The following is a 22,394-nucleotide window of genomic DNA, read 5'->3' on the forward strand; positions in this document are numbered from 1 at the left end:
TTTCTATAAATTGTTAATGGACTTGATATAAGTGACATGTAATCTATTCATAATAACATAGAAATATTGATTGAGCTATTATGCTGTGTATTTTACGCTTACTGTATAATAATTGTGTTGAATTAATCAACATGTCCATAATTCCAGGCTGATAATAACATGGAGTATGTAATAGAAGCAGCAGATGTTGACGATATGAAATCCTGGTTAGCCACTATAAAGTACTGCATGAGATCAGCACCTACCACACAGCCTCCACCAGATACCCTTGCAGGACTGCCAGAACCGGCTCCTCCTGACCTTCCACCGAGACGTGACCTACCTTCTAGTACTAGTAATGCAGATTTAGCAACTGACACACCAGAAGAGGCTGAATTAGGTAATTTTAATAATAATAAAGCAAGTAAAGGAGCATAGTAGTGGCATCTCTGGGCAATTGTAAATATAAGAATATTTATATGTATAGTAAGAATATGTTATGATTCCCAAGTAGTTTCATCAAAGTGCTATACACAAAAATTTAAATAGAGATAGATAAAATTCAGATATAGTGCAGTATCTAATTATGACAAATATTAATTTAATATTTTATGCCTGCAACACAACATAATATGACCATGATAGCCATATTTTGATATATTTTGTTTGTGTGATTTCGATTATAATGTAGGATACTGAGCTAACTGTAGACAGAATAAAATATGTACATAGAAAATTGAACAGTAAACATGTCTAATGAAATATTTAAGTTGCTCTATGTATTTTTGCACTTTATGCTTTCATGTAATTTATAAACTCAATCAAGTGTATTAACTCATTGTATGTGCTTTTTAATGAACATTCTCTAACAGAGGATAATTAGTGTCGATTTGAATTTTATTTTTACTGACAATATAATGTAATACTCAAGGATTTGTGTGTAGGAAGAAAGCATAGATTGATTTGATGGTTTATTGCATCTATAGGATATAACCATTCGAAGGAGTTTATATTGTTAGAAATTGTATATATGTAACCAAGTATAACTTGTTTTATGTGCAACAATCAGTCAAGTCAGTCAGTCAGCAAATAATATGTCACCAAGAATAGCTTGTACTGTAGGGTGATATACTCAGGCTTAGGAAAGAAGAAACTTACACTAGTTAATTTATTGTTAAATTGTTACTGTTACTGTTAAAGTTTATGTTTATCTTAATTAATAATTATGTTATACATATATATATTATTGTTAATGTGACGCGTCGCGACTATAAGTTGTTCGTTTGTCTTTTCACTGAACATGTATTATGTACAACGATCGGTCGCAGGTTCAATAGCAGAGGAGGGGTGCGAGGCGGCGCCGCGCGTGTCGCTCGCGGAGTGGCCGTGGTTCCACGGGACGCTGGCGCGCGCGGCGGCCGCGGCGTGCGTGCTCGCCGGCGGCACGGCGGCGCACGGCTGCTACCTCGTGCGCCAGAGCGAGACGCGCCGCGGGGAGTACGTGCTCACGTTTAATTTTCAGGTGAGTGAGTATTACATAGCGGTCGTTCGGGTTGGAGTGTATTTAAAATAATAAAATATTTTGTTCCTCAATGATAAATGTACAGTTATTTATGTTAGGAAATATGGGATAAATACTATATGATAATCTCTGTAGATTTGTAGCCTGTACTAATAGCTAGTTTTTCAATTTGATTTACTAAATTTTCCTACAATAGATAGAATTAAAACAAAAAACATTAAGTCCTGTTGTATTTTCTCATATCTCTCATCATTATCATCAGCCCGTATATATTCCCACTGAAGGGACACAGGCCTCCAATGAGGGTTAAGGCCAAAATCCACCGCGCTGGTCATGTGCGGTTTGACAGAGACACATGTTGTCGAACTTTTAATTCTTACACAAGCCAGTTTCCTCACGATATTTCCTTTCATCATTTAGAGCAGTGCTGATGTTATCTACATGCGCAGATAAATTGAAAAATCAATTTATCTCATGCACGCTCGTCTGGTCTGGAACCGCCCCGACTTACCACTGCTTTTTCTCTGCCGCATATCTCCATTATCCATATAATATATAGAATTCTCGTGTCACAATTTTCGTTGCCATACTCCTCCGAAACGGCTTGACCCATTTTGATGACATTTTTGTGCTTATCGGGTAGGTCTGAGAATCAGACAACATCTATTTTTTATAACCCATATATATAATCTTTGACCCGTCCTCACCAGGGGCGCGCTAAGCACCTGCGCATGACGCTCAGCGACTCGGGCCAGTGCCGCGTGCAGCACCTCTGGTTCCCGAACGTGCACGACATGCTCGAGCACTTCCGCGCGAACCCGATCCCGCTCGAGTCGGGCGGCGCCGCTGACGTCACGCTCACCGAGTACGTCGTGTGCCAGGACGGCGCGAGGCACCAAGTGAGCTATGCGTAGCGTAGTGTAGTGTAGTGTAGACTACTTGATCTTTGATGTGACTGATGTGAAACTTTTTTTTTTACTTTTTTTGTATTTTTTTTTTTTTCCTATTGTCCAGTTTCCCATCTGTTCAGTGTATTTTTTTTTTTTGCATACAGGTGGATTTGTATGTTTTTTACTAGTTTTATTGGAAATTTGTGCTGCCAAGTCTAGTGAGAAACGAGTGTCCAATATTACCCCATTATAGATCAGAGCTTATTTTGGGGTTGGATTTAAGACTGGCCTAACGAGCGCAGCTCACGGTCATGAAACTAAATACGCGGATAGACAATCCGACGCATCTTAATTTTTTAAAATTATTTATCATTTTTGAAAATTTAAATTTTTTAATTTCTTTGTACTTTTATTATGGCTAGCGTCATTACGTGTATTTCCAATACATTTGTAAATTTATATAGTGGCATTTAACATAACACAGTGTTTCTAAAACATATAAATATTATTATTTCACAGGACAGATACTAATTTACTATATTTGAGCATAAAAAAATGTCACAATCAGACGGTAGCTGAATGCTTTTGTGTATTTTTTTTTTTATAATTTATTCATATAATTATTGCATTTTACTTCCACATGAGCATTTAAAAGGTGCTTGATTATGTATGAAATAAATGCAGAAACACTTCGATATAGTTTAATTATTTACATATTATTGTTTTCCATAATAATACCTCGATTCAATGCTCATTTGGTGCAAATTTTTCAGTTTAAGTGATGCGTTTTGCAAATGTTTGCATATAACAAAATAAATGAGGCAAGGATTTAAGTTTTTAGGGCTTTAAGTATCCCACCGATTACTTAAAAGTGCAACAGACGATATGAAATAATAAAAATAATTTTTATCTCTCTCTCTCTCTCTCTCTGTCTCTATGTATGCTTAGATCTGTAAAACTTTGCAGTGGATTTTGGTGTCGTTTTTTTCATTTGACAGAAACATTGGCAGACAAATACTTGCCTCATTGTATTTCTTAAATATATGTTCTGTTGCTATTAATGTTCTAAGTGTGTGTAACAATGTTGTAAGTACAGCTTTGTATATTATTTGCGTTTTTTTTTTTATCACTGGCTATGTTCATTTTATAATTCTCAGTTATAATTTTAAGCTCTTTTTCCCTTATTTTTAAATGAAATATAAGCCTTGTATTTTTTTTTTCTAGAATGTAAATAAATTTTAATATTATTTTTATGCGCAATGTTGCCATTCTCAATAAAAATTTTCTGTCTGTATATAATCGAATTTAGGTTTAACAGTTCGTTATAATTTCTATAAGAGTAATATTAAAAATAGAATTTGCATACATAATGTATATTTGTTAGTTATGTTCATTGGTGATTCCTGAACGCATTTTATTTATTATATAAATAATATAATGTAAATTTATTTATATTTAAGCGGTACTATATTTTACTTTACGTTAATATGTTTGTTTCGACAGTGAGTGTATATATTATTTTTTCTGGTTTTCACTTGCAATGTTCTAAAGCCAGGTTTGCTAAGCAATTTTTTTTAATTGTCTCTAACATTGTGCGGTCTTTACACAAAATAGTATGTCTTAAATGTATTATTACATTGTGTTGGTGTGCATAGCTCAACATACCAAGCTCAACAAGTTCTTGGTTCGAGCCCAAATGACTTCTATGGAATCATGAACTAATAATTTCCATACTTCATTAAAAATGTGTCCAACATTGTACTGCAGAACTACCTGGAGCATGCGACGTTGTATCATTGGCTATGAAGGTTTTTGAATAATAAAAATTATGATTTTTTTTCTTGCGTAAGGACCGCTTTGAAGGACTGTTATAATAACTAACCGTGTAGTTTAGTTGTATTGTTATTTTTGTACAAATCGAACTTATGTTCTGTCAAGCTTTAATCGTATTTTGGTTGTAATTTTTTTTTATTATTAAAGTTTCCCGCTGAATGGCTTTATTTTTATTTGCTGGTTGTTTTGTGTCTTGTCTTGTGAATATCTATTCGCTTTTATGTTCGTGTTTATGGTAAGTGTCATATCGAGTTTTTTTTTTTTTTGTAAGTAAGTTTTGTTTTATGTCTTCACTATATGATGATCGCATGATATCGTGCTTCGGCTGAAACGTAACCGATCGAAACGTTAAATCGTTATATGTAAATTTATATGACTAAAGTTATTTTTTATGAATCACATATGAAGGTAGAAAATTTCAATTTTAAAGTAAATCAATATTTTAAAACATTTTATAATTATTAATAAAAAACACACAAAATGTGTATCGTCATTCATCTTATATTCTATTTTCTTTTTTTATATTTGTTAAATTTTCTAACCTCTTTATAGTTATCTAAAATCTAGGAATTTTTCTAAAACTTACCATTTTAAGCAGGCTAAATAATACCAAAAAAATCTTTATTTCTAATTCAGAATAATAAAAACGTATTGTTATAAATGTGAATCGATTATTTTCAGCTGGAGGTAACACACGGTAGCGATGTGCGAATGCGCCGCGCGGAAATGGAGGCTCTCTTCCTAGCCAGCAGCAGCCCGCAAGACAACCGAGCCGTCGATAACCAATATGTTCTGTGCAACATACGACCGTCTACCTCTGATAGGAACGGAGCTTGAATGTAAAATGGCTAGGCACGATTTATATCTTAGCTTTTTGGTTACGATAGCTTAGCTTTTTGGTGTTCTGGGTCGGTCAGGTTGTGGTAATGAAAAAGTAAATCATGTAATTCTAAAAATTTGTTTTGCGTATAGACTACAAAAAATTTTCTACTCTTTTTTTTCCTATGCATAGCCATTTTTTTTGTCCAATTTGACATCAATAGCAACATACTAACGTCCTGTTTATTGAGAAAATCACATGAGTACATGCTTTCTGAGTGAATGTTAAAAATAAGCTAATATACTCTTCAATATGCAAGACAGCACTTTAAAAATAAACTGTCTGTGAAATATTTTATACACAGTTATTACATATACAAAACATTTACTATAAGAAATTTAGACAGTCCTAAACTTGTGGTCTATGACAATTTCAAATTAACAAATAATGTATGCTATAGGATGGTATGATTTGGCACTAAAATAAAAAGACAGAAAAAAAAATGGTTATGTAAAAGAAAAACATGCAACGATACCATTAGAGTCTCCACATCAATGTCGTTACAGAGAAAATTTCTACTACTGGCTTTAAACGACGACCGTTAAAGTACGATTTTTTATACGTTGTGCAATATAATATATAAATATAAAAATGTATGTGTTGCAATGTTATGTTATCCTGTATTTATGTCTATTTATTGATGTTTTGTGTGTTCAATTTTCTGTAATGTGTCGAGCTCTTATTAGATATATGTAACAATAATTCCATGTTAAGCCACAAGCTTTTCTTAAATACCGGAATAAAGAGAAATTTTCATTTTTGACCCGAAGTATTTGGATAATGCATTTACCTACTATAACGATCTAGAGTAACAATCACCTATTAATTAAAAGGTTGCCAATAAATGTGGGACCGGCGTTATATGAAATTGCCATTGAATTTAACACCTTATCTCGTAGCGATAATGTCTAAAGTCTATCTGCTTAATACACTTAGGCAGAGTTTTTGGCAGAGCGTAATTGTGATTGCAGTTGTTTATTGTGAGTAAACCGGAGTTTTTTTATTAATTAGTATATAACCGCAATTTTTCCGGAATAGAAAAATTTTCAATGAGTAAAAAAGCTCTCGTTGTTCCGGTATTTTTATTGTTATTTATTTGTCCTTTATGGTCGGAGGTATTCGGTCATGGATTATTTTATAAGTACGTTATAGAATCGAACTTAGAACGTTAACTATATTCAATTAACAGGTAACGGCTCTTTTTACAGAAGTTAATAAGATGATTTTGTTGTATGCTACCATCCTTATGCTGTATGCATGTAGTTTAATGTAAATTTAGTACAATGAACTGCCAATTGGGTGCAATGCATTTACATAAAGGTGGAAGGGTCGATGAGCGGAGGATAACAGTATATATCTAGTCGCTTTTTAATGTTGCCTTTATAGCTAAATACAAAATGTTAGGTTAATTATGCATTCGCATCAAAATATGGGAATAAAAATTCTACTGGTTGAAGACTCATTATGGATAAAAATTTCCCAGTTAGGAATTTTGTAGTATAAATATTGGATGTTGTGTCCTGCCTGGTGTTTGCATATCTGTCGTATATATCCAAATGTTTAAATAGTTTTAATTGACAGCTATCTAGTAGCCGTATTTGGAGCATATAATTGATGTTTTTTTTATTTAATTACATGTATAATTAATTGCTTTATTAACAAAGATGTGTTTGTTTTTGTTATTTTTTTTTGTTATTATTATTTTTTTATTTAATTTATCTGTATCGTAAATTAGCAAATAAGTTTATGATGATGATGACAGCAAAAGTTAAACTTTCGTGAAATAATGTCTGTTAAAGTTACTTTACTATAGATTATATGAAGTAAATGTTGGAATTGACGAAGTAGGCGTAAGTAGCTATAAGTATTTATACCGCGTTGTTTGAATGATAAGTGTGTATTATTAATGTCCCTTGCATCCACACGGTGCTTTAGATATTAACTTTAATACTCGTTAGAATATGTAATCTGTAATCTAACTTGTCAATTGTCAAGTCTATTCTCTATAGTATATCAGACAGTTTCATTTTTGTAATATGCGCACAAACACAATATTTTTATAAGCATTGCCGTGAGCCAATGAAGCCGCATCGTGTGGATGGTGTTAAAATGTTGCCTTTGTAATTAAATCTAGTCTAAACTTTATCCGTTGTCATAAATCCTGTTGACGTCATATTTATAGCTATGAGATGTAAATAAATGTTTGTAATCTCTCAAGATTGATTCTGCGCTATGTGAAGAAGCGCTTTTGAGTTTACTGAGCGCAGACTCTGAATGTTAATGTCTATAGTCGACATATATTTCGGTGTCTACAAAATGGATATCATTATACAGATATAAATAAATGATATCGAAAAGTCGCAAGCTTTATGTCAGTACAAATATAATGAATCTTGTATAACGACTGTTACATGCTTCTTGGCATTTTTTTTAATCTACAATTCATTCAAAGTGGTCGATAACCAATATTTCGCCTTTTGCCTTGTTACTGAAATATCATAAACTGAAGTTCCAAGTTTCGACTAAACTTCAATAAATAAATCTTACTTCGTACATATATATTATTGAAAATTCAGTGTTAGTTAACGTGTATATTTAAACGCGTCAATAAATGCTTTTTTTTTTAATTATAAAACCTTTATACAGGCACAACACCACTTATATTTGGCCTGTCTTATTTATCACATATTTATTGGCGCGAAATTAGTGAAATACAGCAAAGCGTTGCTAAACATTTGACTGAAACTGCCAAAACGTAGAATTTAAAAGACCGTACCGCATTTAATTTCATGACAATGGCTCAATATAACCCGTTCATAGTAATGTAACATTCCTTGTTATGTAAGTGTGTATGTAAGTTTAAATAATAAAATATACACATTATATTTTGCACAAACATGTTTATTTATTTATTCGGAACTGTCATTGCGTTTCAAATGCTTAAAATGTGAGCCTATCGCCTAGGCAATCTATTGATTGCTTATTATTAGGTACTATACCAATATGAACCAAAGACAATATGAACTGTAGTATTAAAGTTAAATAATTTTTAAAAACAATGACGTTCGTAGCGACATTTTAAAAATCCAACAAATGTTATACTTTTGGTTATAAAATCTGCTTAAGACTACACAACACTCATCACAGAATTATCAATCGTCAAGTAAAGGCACAATATAGAATTCCGAGAACATCTGCCTTTGATCTTCTTTTTCTAACTTCAGTTGCAATAGAAGCAAACCATTCGAACTACACCGCACTACAACCTGAGAAATAAAGGAGACATAAGAGGAGAGGATGAGCATACATTTGAAATGAGTTTATGAAGCTTGTTAATGAAATGTTTTGCAGATAATTTTTCTATTGTAAAATAACTAAACCACAGACAACAGACTGACATTATGGGTTCTTCTTAGATGAAAATTGTAGTTAATCAAAATATAATAGATTTTTGTCTATTCCACGACACACACGGTAACACTTGGGATTTTTAAAGAAAGCTAGGAAACCCTGCGAGTGTATCAAAAAACGGACCTTGGTAGAAACAGCAAGGGCTTTCATGATGAGCCGTATATGGTGGAGCTGATACTTCAAGGTAACAGCATGATCGCACGTGAAGCTCTGCACCATGTCCGATGACTTGGGCATGTCGATACAGGAACGGTCCTGAAATATTTTTATTTATATATTACGCATTGATATAATAAAAAAGGTGCTATACAAAAGCAACGTTCAGAAGTTTCGCTTAAACACTCATCAAATTATACTCACGCAGTTATAATTATGCATTAGGCATTATAATTTTTCAAATTCAACCTTACACGAGTTACTTATTGTTTTTTGAGTGCACCTATGCGATTTGCGCGCACATTTACATTTTCAGGCAAGTAGTTATGTTATACAACAAGCGATAATAAATATGTTGGGAATATTATTAATATGATAATATAAAACTTAAGTTTAAATTAGTATATTTTTAATTTAAGCAATAGTTACCTTTATTTGCTGCTAATTCTGTAGAAGCACAAATCTCTACTAATATTAATAAAATATGGAATAAATGCTCACCTGCATGCCATAAGTAACAATGCTAACATTTGGATGTTCAGGTGTGAGATTCAATTCAATGATATCACAGGACCTCTCCAAATCCGCCAGAAGGCTGAGGAAAGCTGGTGCCTTTAGTACTAATTTGGCTACTTCCTCAGCATTTTCATCACGAAGTTCAAGAACAGAATCCGCCGTTTGAGTTGCAATCTCACAGTCAGTCATAACATTATTGAGAGACTGAGGTTGTAAACTGAAGTATAGGTCAATCATTTTAACCAAAGTTTATACATTTAAATAAAGAATTATACTTAATTTTAAACTTCGTTTTCGTTTTTTTTTTCAGGTTGTTAAGGAATAAACACATGTGATATTTGCCAAGGAATATTTATAATAGTGGAATAATATGCTAATATATATTTTTTTTAAATACTTACACTAGCAGCAAAGGAGATTCATCACATCTGTAATACATTTTTAAACTTGACTCTTCTCCTGACCCAAATATGTTCAAACATTCTGTCAACACTGCTATACTAATCTGTAATTTAATATTCACAGAAGAATAATGTAAATCTTATATCTTTAAACGAGCAATTCTTGTATATATATATATATATATATAATTGGAATCTCGGAATCGGCTCCAACGATTTTCATGAAATTTAGTATATAGGGGGTTTCGGGGGCGATAAATCGATCTAGCTAGGAATCTTTTTTAGAAAATGTCATAATCGTGTTTTATCGACTTAAACCTAGCGACTCTTCCTGACATCTATTGGCGAATAATAATACTAATACTATTCAATTAAAAATGCCTAGACGATCTTGGAAAAAACGCTTATAAACAATCTAACTTCACGAAGTTAAACCGAGCAAAGCTCGGTCATCCAGGTACTTGTCGTTAAAATACCAATAAGTCTTAAATAATTCACAATAATTTGTGAAATTAATTTTTTGTACACAAATTATTGTGAATTTTTTACCTAGGCGGAGTTAGGCCCTTGGAAAGTCATTTTATTTTAAAGACTTGGCCTTTTAACGCTTTTGTCCTTGTATATGGGTGTTTTCATCAAAATGCATTCTGATATGTACACAGAAAGTTGTCAGCATAGTCAATACCCAACCAGGGACTCCATAGATTGCAATGACCAATTTGTCGCACTGCTTTATGTCAGAAAAATTGTTATTTTATGAGTCTTAAACATACAACGAACTTCCAATGATGCTAAGAGAAGTACCTTTAACAATATTTAGATTAAAATTGATAAAATGGTTAATTAACCAGTTTTAATGAGTTTTTTGCTTAAGAGTAATTGTGACATTAATTGATTCATATTTTCCTTGACATTTTTTAATATTTTTTCTCAACATATTTGACTGTATTGATTCTATTAATTGTCTTTATGTGGTGTTATTGGGCTTAATTATAAGTTTATTTGTGTAAAATTAATTAAGAACATAATTTTGTTTTGATTGCATGTCAGCATAACTTATGAACACTGTACTATATATTGAAGATTCATTTGTAATGTGTTCCGCAAAAAAAAAAAATATTTATTTGAAAAAATTAAATTTAAAATTGGCTATTGTAGAAATAATTATTAATTCATTATGAGGAAATTTACACACTTCATGTTTTAATAAAAAAAAATATAAAATATTCAAACTATACTCAAGCAGGCAATATTGTACTATGTACCTTAAATACAACATCCACATCATCCCGCACATGGTATTCAGTGAAGTTGTCAGCTGGTACATATGCTGAGGCCTGAACACACTTTCCTTCCTCCACAGTTAACTTAAGTCCCTCCTGCATAGCACAGAAGACTGCAGACTGAAATGTGTTTCAATTTGCTTTTCTCCTTATGTATCTTGGTTATGCAAAAAATTATCAATACATGGATTGCTTTGAGAAATTTCATCTAAAAGACTAATTACAATAAACCGACATCTAGTACAAATTAACAACAAACCTCCTGAAACTGAATAGCCTTTAACAAACTGCACAATGTCTTGCCGGAATCCATTGATGCGGTGAAATAATATTGCGATGTGCCATCATCCATTATGTTCTTCTATTTCAAACATGGAATGTAATAACATTAAATACTGGTCGTGAGTTACTTTGTGATCCACGGTCTTTCCCAAAAGTATTGCTACTCTAGCAGCAAGAACATGCTTGCAAGTTACTTGAGATTTCTGTTCAATTACTTGATGTTTAAATGCTGGACAAGGGCAGAAATTTATTCGAGGGAAAACTCGATAGCACCTATCATTTTCCCCTTTTATTTCAATAAGAGTTCTTGAATTAGATGTTGAATATGTTTCTAAAATAAGATATTTCTCTAGAATATCTAAGGCACGCTGCAATACTGGTCCAAAAGCTCCATGTAATGTTAACAATTCTTCATCTGAAACTTAAATATATATGTATATATAAAGACTTTTTCCTCAAAATATAAATTAAGCATTAAAAAATTTAAAACTCTTACATACATTGCTTTACATTATCTAATTTTATCCTTTCTTCAATATGTCTTATTATACTTTTAACTACTAAAGGTATTTCAGAAATTCCTGTTAGCATCACAACTGCAAAGTTTCTATTTTAAATGAATAAAGCACAATTATATTTGAAAATCTAAAATTCAAAACGGCGCTAAACAGTAAATATTAAAAGACCCACCACACTCCACAGATTAAGAAGTACTAACTAATTACTTGACACTTGTTGTAGACTGTAGTTACTGCGACTTTTAACAGAATCATCAGTACTCACTAACGCCACGAAAGATGTCTCACGGCGAAAGTATAAACTAAATTTGACTGGTGGCAAAAGATCACGAGTTGCCTTTCTAATATTGTTTACTTACTTCAACTCAGTGGAAAATTTGGGCTGATAAAACGAAGGATAGCATTAAAATGCTGAAATTGTGTAGAAAATTTACACTTCACACACCACCATTCATCGTTAATCCTTTCCTTATGCTTTACATTTTAAAATCGGGAAACGTATTTTCAGCGGTCTTATCTCAGCGAGCGTTTTCCCTAACTCTTGGGAATTTAAATTTAATAATACTTGCGACATTAATTTAAGCGCTTAAAGCGCCCCGTCTAAGGGCCTTCTATCATGAATCTTCTCTAATTGACAGCATATAAACGATTGATGTCCAAGCCATTAAATATTAAATAAAAAAACGACTGATGACACATGAGATGAGAATGACACTAACGAATGACGTTGAAGACTGCTTGTTTCTTATTATGAATTGAAGTGATAATATTTAATAATATTCACCGCTACTCGCAAGAAAGATATAATAAATAGTGTGTATGCAAAACAGTACTCAAGAATCAAATTTGTAAAAATAAAACATCATCAAAATGAACAATATGTCTTCATGGGAAGGTATGATCCTATCTTGTTGGTATTATGAGTTATGACGTTGCAAAGATATGTATATTGTTTGGATTTAAAACATTTCAATAACATTTTTGAACTTTTAAAATATTAAGCATGAAATATCCAGTGAAAACATTTATATAACCCAAACATTACTATCAATTCACATCGAAATTTTATTAAAATTATATTTCAGAGTTAAGGAAACAGGCTCGACTGCTCGAAAATGATATTGACGTAAAGTTAGTAGCCTTTAGCAAGTTAGGGGTAAGCACAGGATCCTCGAGCCTTAATTCTGAAAGTGCACCCTTGATAAACAGTGATGATATGTTTGACACTATGACTATGGAACTCCAACAACTGCTTAATAAGGTACATACACATTCTCCTGTTAAAAGCCATAGACAGACCCGGTTTTTTCAGAATAAAAACTATCCTGTCCTTTCTCAGGTCTCAAACTTTCTCTACCAAATTTCATCAAAGTTGTTTCACCTGTTTTTGAGTGTTAAACTAGTGTACCTAATGGAACTTTCTTTTATAAATATCAATTTAAATAAAGAATATTTGTTTTCCCTCTCAATGTTGTCAATAAGCACATGTAATTATAATTAACAAAGTTTAAGTTTGATCTATTGTATGTATGTACCAGAGTTTAAGTTTGATCTATTGTAGGCCAGCCATAGTATATCTATTGAATGTTATTCAAACTATTCAGTCTGAAAGTCAGTTGGAATATGGCTTGAACTTGTAGGTGAATTCTAGCAACACACACTACATCTTATGAAAAAAAAAAAGCCTTATCTAAAATGGATGCTCAAAAATTAAACTACAATTTCAGAATTTAAGGTTTTACTTCACTAGATGAGATGTATTGAAAATCAATTATTATACATAATTATTTTTTTAGTTGTCAGCAATTAATGACAAAATGGCCGACATAGCACCCAGTGGAGCAGCAACATTGCATACATTGAAGAGGCATAGGGAAATTTTATTGGTAAATAAATTTTAGTTGTAAACTTTATTAAACAAAAGAGTTTCTATACAAACAAATAAAATTTGCCACACCAGTTTTATGCAAAAAAAAAATATATATTCTGTTATACTTTTACAACGAAACCATAAAATTAGTGTTCGTATATTTATCAAGAATACTGAGATGATTTTCACAGACTAATAATGCAAGGATGATAGGCTAACACCACCCATAAATTGCCAACATACATTTGATTGTTTTCTCTATAGACAAGACAACCTACTGTGTCCTGTCAGACCAAGACAATTTTTTCAGTAGTTTAGTTCTCTACTGGGAATCCAACCCAGAATAGCTTGATCTATGCTCATGCATTAAGTACTATACCAAGAAGTGGTTGATATATAAATTATATCTTTCGTCATAATAACTATCACAGGACTATCAACAAGAGTTTTCCAAAACAACAGCGCGCGTGAACGCTCGTCGGGAGCGGGAGGAGCTACTTAGAGGCGGAAGCCCTACTCCCACAACCTCTGCTGGGCTAAGTAGAAGGGATCAGTATGCTAAGGAAGCAAATCATTTACACAGGTACATTATCATACAACAGGTTAATAGTTGATAACTCTTGCATATCCTACTTCCTACTAATATTATAAATGCGAAAGTTTGTAAGGATGTGTGTGTGTTTGTTGCTCTTTCACGCAAAAACGACTGAAATTATAATTGTATAATGAAATTTGGTAAGTAGATAGCTGGACAACTGGAATAACATATAAAGAAATTTTTATCCCTATATTCCTAGGGAATACAGACTTACGCGGTTGAAACCGCGGCGCGCAGCTAGTATTTGAATAGTCAAAAAAAAATCACAATAAAAAAATATTATGACAGTCGTATTTGAAAATAGACCTTAATACCTTATCATCATAAATAAAAAAGTATGAAGATGGATGAATTTGATTTGGAAATTGTTTTGCACTGATATGAAATTACTATGATTATTATGGTTAAGATGATTTCGAAAATAAAATGCATGCACTTCATTAATTCCACTTTTATTTTTGAACTAAAATAAGAATACAAAGTGTAACTTATATTACAATTAAATAAAGAGAAAAAAACTAGTATATTGTTAATAAATAACATTACTGTTTTTTTTACAAGTGTGTTTATGTTTGACTAGCTGTCCGGCCCGGCTTCGCCCGTGGTACATATAAAGCCTAAATTCTCCCTCAATACTTTTATTGTAGGGCATCTAAAACTGAAAATATTCGAAACGGACCAGTAGTTCCTGAGATTAGCACGTTCAAACAAACAAACGAACAAACTCTTCCGCTTTATAATATATAGCTGTCCAGTTGAATATCTGAATTATTGCGATTAGAGTTATATATTTGAGTTTAAGTAATATCAAACGAACTAACTAACCCTTCAGCTTTATAGGTATACTGGTTTGGATGTTTCAATAAAGATATGTTAGGGAACTCTATTTTTTTCCAAAATAAAATACAGTCTATGATACTCGTGGATAAAGTAGCTTTCGAATGGTGAAAGAATTTTTAAAATCGGTCCAGTAGTTTTTGAGCCTATTCATTACAACCAAACAAACAAAGTTTTCCTCTATATAATATTAGTGTAGATAAATTGTATTTTTTTCAGTTCACACATATTAGTCGATGAGCAATTAAATATAGCAATGGAAGCGCGAGAGCATCTTACGTCACAACGGCAAACATTCAAACGGATGCAGACACGATTTAACGACATTACGAATAGGTATTTACTATGGATACTTTTATTGTCATATATCTTGTTGTCACAAACAGTTTAAAAAGAAGGGTTCTTAACTCTAGGGAAATATCATGGATCACCTGTCATGTCATCGAAGTGTCTGCTAATTATTGTGAATAACTTAATTTGACAGCCCTTAATCCCTTGGCCATCTGTTAAGACAAAAAATCTCATTCCATATCCAATATGTATACAACGATTTATATCTCAATGGATTGTTTACAGGTTCCCAATGCTAAACAGCTTGATGTTCAGGATAAATGCAAGGAAACGGAGAGACTCCCTCATCATTGGTGGGGTGGTTGCCGTATGCACCTTCCTCATGCTATTATATGCATTCCATTGAAATTAATTTCAGTTATTATTAAGTAAAGGTAACTAAACCTGTATGTACCACATAAAATAAATAATTTATTCATGTAAAACCAGTGTATTTCATCTAAATGTTATCAATGTCAATACAGTAATTTAAAGACTTTTTTATAACAAGATCTTTTCCTAAAAATACCACCTTCATTCTTAAATAATGTATGCAAAAAGACTAAACATATATTTTTGATGGGTTGTATGATTATTATTTGTTATAAAAGCTTACCAAAATATGATGTAGGTACATATATGTACGAGTGACTAAAAGATGCAAAAAAAAAGGTGGAGCAATAATTTTAATTGTGATAATTATTCAGAGTAAATCTTGCATTGTTTTATTGATATCTAACAAAAGTATAAAAATTGTAAGTCATATAAAAACGTGAAATTAGATATAGATACTTTCTAATTATATTTCAAAGAAATATTTCTATGGTAACTAGTTGTCTTAGAAACTAGAATAAACATATAAGCATTTAAAATCAGTAGATATTTGTTTTCTGTTAAAGTTTATCAGTAAAAAGCAAAATTTGTAATCCATTGTTTAAATTGAAATTGTATATATTTTTACGTTATTATATACTATTATTATATACGTTATTAAAATGTAAATACTAATATTAATTGGTAAATAAATGTTAATTATATCTATAATTTATTTCTGTGTAACATACACATTTACACTAATGTTCCATTACGAAGACACTACAAAATACTTGTAACATAATTAATTTATAATTCAATACTTTTTTCCGTGCATCTCTACCGGGAATCGCAACCAGGGGCCCTCGGTTCTACGCTCACCCGTTAACCAAGGAGGCGGTCGATAAATTATTTACATAGGCATAAAAGTGCGATATGTTTATAATAAATGAAAACTGAATTACTTCAGTAATTAAGTTTATTGTTTTTTACTCAAGTAATTTAATATAAATTACATTTATTAAGTTCTTTGCAAGATTCCTATCAGATAAAAAAAAATATCATATTTATAACCACACATACATCAACCCCTCATAACAAAGTGCTGTGATGTTTCTTCCTTACATATTTTATGATTCCAAATGAGATTCCAAATGAGTCTTCAATGTTCCGCTTTGAGCAAAGTTTTTCTCACAGATACAGCACATGTATGGTTTCTCGCCCGTGTGTGTCCTGATGTGTTTGTTTAGATCTCCCTTTGTAGCAAACTTCTTGTCACAACCGTTTGTAGTGCACGCGTGTATTTTATTGTGTAGGCGATCGTGCAAGTACAATTTTTTTCGTGTTAGAAATGTTTTACCGCATGTCTGAAAATATATGTTATAATATAACGTTAAAGCAGTGCTGTGCTGGCTCGGTAGTTGAACCTTGGACTTAAAATAAAAAGCCTGTTCATATTATGAACGAGAATATTTGTAAGAATGTATGGATGTTTGCTAACGGATTGTGATGTTACTTGGCAGTAATGTAGCTTAGCATCAGAATAACACATGATCTGTAAAACACTTTCTTTCCAATGAATTTAAAATCAGTACTTACACTGCACTTATTCGAGACATCTTTCTTAGATGTTGGGGATGCTTTCATATGTCTTGAAGATTTTGATTCCTGTAATAATTATCATTCAACGAATTATCTTTCTATTATTTATTGAAAGTAATATTAATAATACAAAATGCGGTAATCTTTGCATCGCAAAGTAGTGTCTTTTTGTGAGAAGAAAGGGATGCAGCTAGAGATGAGAGTAGTATTGTTATTTAATGCTCGAGTGAGGATCGGAACAATAATGCGTTAATTTTAATACATCTTTATACATAAACTAGCTACACGCTCCGGGTCCGCCCGATTGTTCATTTATCGTAATTGAAATAATATAAAGTATCTCAACTTTCAAGTTGAATGAAACTGCAAATGGTGTGCAAATTTGATTAAAATCGGTTGAGTAGTTCAGGAATCCATGGCGGACAAATAACGTAAGATGTTGTTTTTTATTAAGGTATTATTACACCCTATACTCCTCCTAAGACCTGAAGGATTGTACTAATTTTAATGAAATTTTTGTGTTTTTGGATTTGAGAATTAAGATATACAATTTGAACGCAAGAGAAGCCGGGAAAAAAACGCTAGTGTAATTATAAAAGTATGATTAAAAATAGTAAAAAATAGTTTCGTTAATAATATGTGTTTATTTTTCTTTTATCAATATATAATTACTCATTAGGTGAATCTATATCAAACAAAGTGAAGTAAGACTATTTTATTACAGGGTCATTTTATAATGCGGCAGAGGATTAATATTTCATATGTCTCTCAGCAATTTCTGTCATTATTACTATTTCATATTGCTGAGCTGATCTCTTTATTACTTTAAATGAAATTGAAGGTATACGCCATTCTTTTCTCAAATTTTCTTCATAATAACACAAATATATCAATCAATAATTAGAAATATTCACTTGCTTTATCTTCTGCATATGTTCAATTCTTCTTTGAGAATTCCACAATATAGTGGTTGTATTTTCACATGTAACTTTAGAGATATTAAATTATGTTTTGTTTCTTTGTGAAGGTTTTTTACATTGTCTAATATCTCTTCTCTTATTGTTTTGTCTTCGCGTCGCTCTAACAGATGTTTATGTTCAGCAACTATGATCATCCACTTTAAATATTAAATGCATAATATAAAAAATGAAACTCTTATTAAATTAATACCTCACTTATGAATTATTATCAGTATCAAAATAATGTTGACTATCTGTTACAATTCTTGTATACTGAATAATTAAATTAAATTAACAAATGCATCACACATATACAAAGAAAGATTTTAAACTACATTATTTATTATATAGGTTCTTACAATCCAAACAATATATATTGCACTTTTAATAAAAAATAGTAAAATTCTTATAGATAACAAATTAAACGAATTGGTATGTTGACAATCAATAAACTTACCTGTGATTAGTATCAGTAGATCTTTTTATATAATAATGTTAGTGTAGTCTGGATTTATCACCAATTTTAGAAATGTTTTTTTTATTGTGTAGGCGATCGTGCAAGTACAATGGTTTGAATTATCTTGAGCACTTACAAATAACATTTAAGTTATGTTTAAAAAAAAAATACGTAGAGGATCACTAAATGCATTGAGAACACTATAGTTGGATAGATATAGTAACCAACTCAAAAAAAGTCCAATGGCGCTTCTTACATGCACATACATACACAGAGGTAAAATTATATAAGAGCTGGCCGTAGAACAATTTGATTTTGAATCTGCCTTCTTAGCCTGCTAATCAATCTGCCCCTGCATACAAAAGTCTATCAAGAGACATAATGCACAACATATCTTGATTTTCTATAATAACTACCCAATTTTTTTGCCATTTTATACTAGAAATATATCAAATAATATGCTCACCTTGTTATCAAATAAATCTGATCTAACTTTGATTATTTTGGATGATGGTTCTCTTGTATTCTGCTCTAAATCAATGGTGTTATGATCCTCGGTTTTATCATCAATTATTTCTTCTTTCACATATACAATTTCTTCAGCAGAATCGATTTCATCAGATTTCTTCAAAAATAGTTAATTAATTAATATTAAATCATTACTTGGTAAAGAAATGATGGATAACAATTGCCATTAATATATAGGAACACAAGTAACATAATTTAACAAATATGTCCTATGGGAAGCCCTTATTGTTCTATAGTAACAAAATAAAAGAAATCAATAACAGAAGCTGTAGAGGAATGTATATTAGGATGTAATATATTATTACACATAAATATATATATATAAGTACCTCATCTGATTGCAGCGATTCATTTTCAAGATAATTTATAGTATTCAATAGAGCTCTCAAATGCTTGTCATTAGCTGCTGCTGTTAATCGCAGGCGATAAGCTCTATTAACAATGTCGAAACAAGTTCTGCATACTGATTTGGGTAGTTTATCCGTCATTTGAACCTATGGAAATTTATTTAGTTTTCAATAATGGTTTTGTGCAGCTGATTAATTCATTATTTTTAGATTACGTACTTCAACCCCTGTACACGACTGTATATTTTGCGATAAGAGATATGTTTTGAAAATATCAACACATCCTGGCCCTTCCAGACAAAGTCTGCATAAATCTTCTAACTTGCTCATTTGTGTATCGTCTGTCATTTTGTATTCGACAAGTTCATATAATATTATTAATTAAAACTAAATTACATTGAACTATCGAAATAAATAGCTATATATATGAGCATTTGTTTATAAACACCACTAAGAAGGCAGCGACAATCTGAGAATGAAAATCCATGTGACATATTACTGTGAATTGTGACGTGAACTGTCAAGAAAATTAAAATTAAATTGCCAGTTTTACAGCTTGCTATTAATGGTAACGTTTGGTCATAAGTATAACAAATATTTATCAATAATATCCCTTTAGACAAAATTGTTTTTAGGGCATTACCCACTCGAACAGAAACCAGTATGAATAAAACATTAATCTTGTTTTTAAAGCGCTTTACTTTAGTACTAAGTAGTTGTAACAAAAGCGTTTAGTGACAACTGCCTATCAGTTTCTATTACAGTTAGACCTAGTTCCTTAATCACGTAACGAATTCATCTAAAACAATAAATATAAACATCTCATTAATTCAATAATCAAATCCACAATGTGAAATATTTTAATTCATATAGTGTAGTTATACTAAAGAGTAGTATAACAATATGTACCGGTATTGTTGCACGTTTTCTGTTTGTTAAACGCTAACCGCTTGTCTCAAGTTGATCCGGGATAAGACAGATAGTAAGCCATATATCCTATTTGACATTAGTATCACTCCTGAATAGTGCTTTTTCCTGTTTGTGAAAGAATTTTCATGATCGAATCTTTAATTTTTTCCAGTTCATTCCTTTTTCCAGTCGTCAAGTCACTTCTCATACCTTACCCCGTTAAAAACGTGTAGCGTATTTGCAGACGTACTGCGAAGTTCATGGGCGGTGGTGATTCCTTACCATTAGGCTAACTACCAGCTCAGTTACCCACTATGACATAAAAAACTATATATAAGTAAGTTAAAACTTTTTAGTTTATTACATATATTCCATGAAAACTTTACCTCTTTATGATATTAGTGGTTAGATTCAAATTTGTCAAAGCTAACAAACTCATCGTTTCATAGAAACGTCGTTCAAAAAGAAAAATCCATATAAGTATAATAAAATTGAATTTTTTTATTATTCAATTAAATTGAAGAGAAACTAACCTTTTTAATTATTGTTAATATGTAATATTATATCAAAATATGAAAATCAAATCATCATGGGATGTCTTTAAATCCTCAAGGTACCTCTCTAATCCAGTACTTCTTAGTGATAAATCTGCAAAAATATATCAATACTAGCTGCCTCCCGCGATTTCACCCGCGTAAGTCTGTATCCCGTAGGAATATTGGGTTAAAAAGTTGCCTATGTGTTATTTCTCTTGTCCTATCTACGTACCAAATTTCATTGCAATCGGTTCAGTAGTTTTTGCGCAAAATAGTGTCAAACATACACATACATCCATCCTTACAAACTTTCGCATTTATAATATTAGTAGGATAGGATAGGACTTCGTCAAGAAAGTACCCCTGCATTACTTATCTCACAAAGTTTCTTTCTGCGTGTGATGTAGGGACTTCTCTGTCGTATTTAGTATTTGTCGTTCGCCAGATATATCATGTAAATAAGCATGTCACATGATCTAGTTTCGTAATTCAAAATTGATGTTAATTTTTGTATACGATATAAAAAAATTATAAAGTGACGAGGAAATAGCATATTTAAGTAATATCACACACTAGCTGTGCCCCACGCTTTTACCCATGTAGTACCTGATGTTTATATATCCTAAAGCCTTCCTCAATAAATTAACCATCTAACACTGAAAGAATTTTTAAAATCGGACCAATAGTTACTTAGTTCCTGAGATTTTGATGCGTGTTCAACCAAATTAAGTAACAAACGCTCCAGATTTATAACGAAACAATTCACTCGCAGCTACGTTCAAATACCTAACAAATAATGCTTTGATTCACTAATTACGTGTCAGGAATGTTTGAAAATATAGTTTCCACGGCAACATGGCATATAAAGTAGAACACCCGATGAAAAATCGATTTGAACGTTATCTTTGCACTCAAGACTTATAAGATAAATTAATAACGATAATAATAATTAAAATCAAACCCATCTAGCGTAGCTTCATACTTACCCTTGAAAGAGATGACCAAGGAGATCTGTCTGCAACAAACATAATATTATAAAATCGTTGCAAGATTGTCGCGTAATTTAAAATGGTAAAATAATATTAATATAATGGCTTCAGTTAATTAAATATTTTCAGTAGTTATATCTTATACTAAATTTGCTAAATTATTCTTATATTAATTCGGATTCCGGAAAATTCACAAAACAATAAAAAGGTAGGTATAGGGAAAAATCCAGACTTCAGTAGTCCGTGAAACGTGTTTCGCATCGCCCGCTTCAAACACTGTAAATTGTTTGAAACTAACGTACATTTGCGTAACATTTTTTTTGTGTCCTGAAAGAAATCAGGTATTGTTGTGACTATTTGAGGTTCTTAACTTCTTATAGTACGTAAATTTTTTTATGCAATATGTAATTTTGTCATTTGTTTGATATAATAACGGTTTTGTTTGTAAA

At 31.6% G+C, this 22,394-nt stretch overlaps 4 protein-coding genes and 1 long non-coding RNA gene across 5 annotated transcripts in view; 2 read left to right on the forward strand and 3 right to left on the reverse strand.

The window, feature by feature from the left end:
- The window catches only part of LOC119834482 (SH2B adapter protein 1), a 7,482-nt gene extending 1,983 nt beyond the window's left edge, over positions 1 to 5,499 (forward strand). The window contains 4 exon segments of the mRNA XM_038358856.1: positions 148 to 379; positions 1,308 to 1,501; positions 2,212 to 2,400; positions 4,906 to 5,499. Coding sequence (XP_038214784.1) covers positions 148 to 379; positions 1,308 to 1,501; positions 2,212 to 2,400; positions 4,906 to 5,061 — 771 coding nt within the window. The 3' untranslated portion in view covers positions 5,062 to 5,499.
- Positions 5,500 to 7,994: 2,495 nt separating this feature from the next.
- Positions 7,995 to 11,372, reverse strand: LOC119835061 (cell cycle checkpoint protein RAD1). Its single transcript, XM_038359679.1, has 6 exons — positions 11,131 to 11,372; positions 10,854 to 10,991; positions 9,589 to 9,692; positions 9,173 to 9,404; positions 8,639 to 8,770; positions 7,995 to 8,370 (listed from the first exon to the last, which is right to left on the reverse strand). The coding sequence occupies exons 1-6, from the start codon at positions 11,221 to 11,223 to the stop codon at positions 8,257 to 8,259; spliced, it is 813 nt and encodes a 270-aa protein (XP_038215607.1). The 5' UTR covers positions 11,224 to 11,372; the 3' UTR covers positions 7,995 to 8,256.
- Positions 11,373 to 11,501: 129 nt separating this feature from the next.
- On the reverse strand, positions 11,502 to 11,781 carry LOC119835072. The gene is made up of 2 exons (XR_005288025.1): positions 11,650 to 11,781; positions 11,502 to 11,574 (listed from the first exon to the last, which is right to left on the reverse strand). It is a non-coding gene; the product is annotated as an uncharacterized LOC119835072 (long non-coding RNA).
- A 588-nt stretch (positions 11,782 to 12,369) lies between these two features.
- On the forward strand, positions 12,370 to 15,803 carry LOC119834910 (Golgi SNAP receptor complex member 1). The gene is made up of 6 exons (XM_038359437.1): positions 12,370 to 12,566; positions 12,757 to 12,932; positions 13,468 to 13,557; positions 13,973 to 14,124; positions 15,196 to 15,312; positions 15,553 to 15,803. The coding sequence occupies exons 1-6, from the start codon at positions 12,542 to 12,544 to the stop codon at positions 15,671 to 15,673; spliced, it is 681 nt and encodes a 226-aa protein (XP_038215365.1). The 5' UTR covers positions 12,370 to 12,541; the 3' UTR covers positions 15,674 to 15,803.
- A 945-nt stretch (positions 15,804 to 16,748) lies between these two features.
- LOC119835760 (zinc finger protein 75A-like) lies at positions 16,749 to 19,979 on the reverse strand. The gene is made up of 5 exons (XM_038360749.1): positions 19,731 to 19,979; positions 19,494 to 19,658; positions 19,103 to 19,261; positions 17,218 to 17,286; positions 16,749 to 16,985 (listed from the first exon to the last, which is right to left on the reverse strand). The coding sequence occupies exons 1-5, from the start codon at positions 19,857 to 19,859 to the stop codon at positions 16,749 to 16,751; spliced, it is 759 nt and encodes a 252-aa protein (XP_038216677.1). The 5' UTR covers positions 19,860 to 19,979.
- Positions 19,980 to 22,394: the final 2,415 nt, after the last annotated feature.

Source organism: Zerene cesonia, chromosome 2 (assembly GCF_012273895.1).
Source record: "Zerene cesonia ecotype Mississippi chromosome 2, Zerene_cesonia_1.1, whole genome shotgun sequence".
Classification (NCBI taxonomy): domain Eukaryota; kingdom Metazoa; phylum Arthropoda; class Insecta; order Lepidoptera; family Pieridae; genus Zerene; species Zerene cesonia.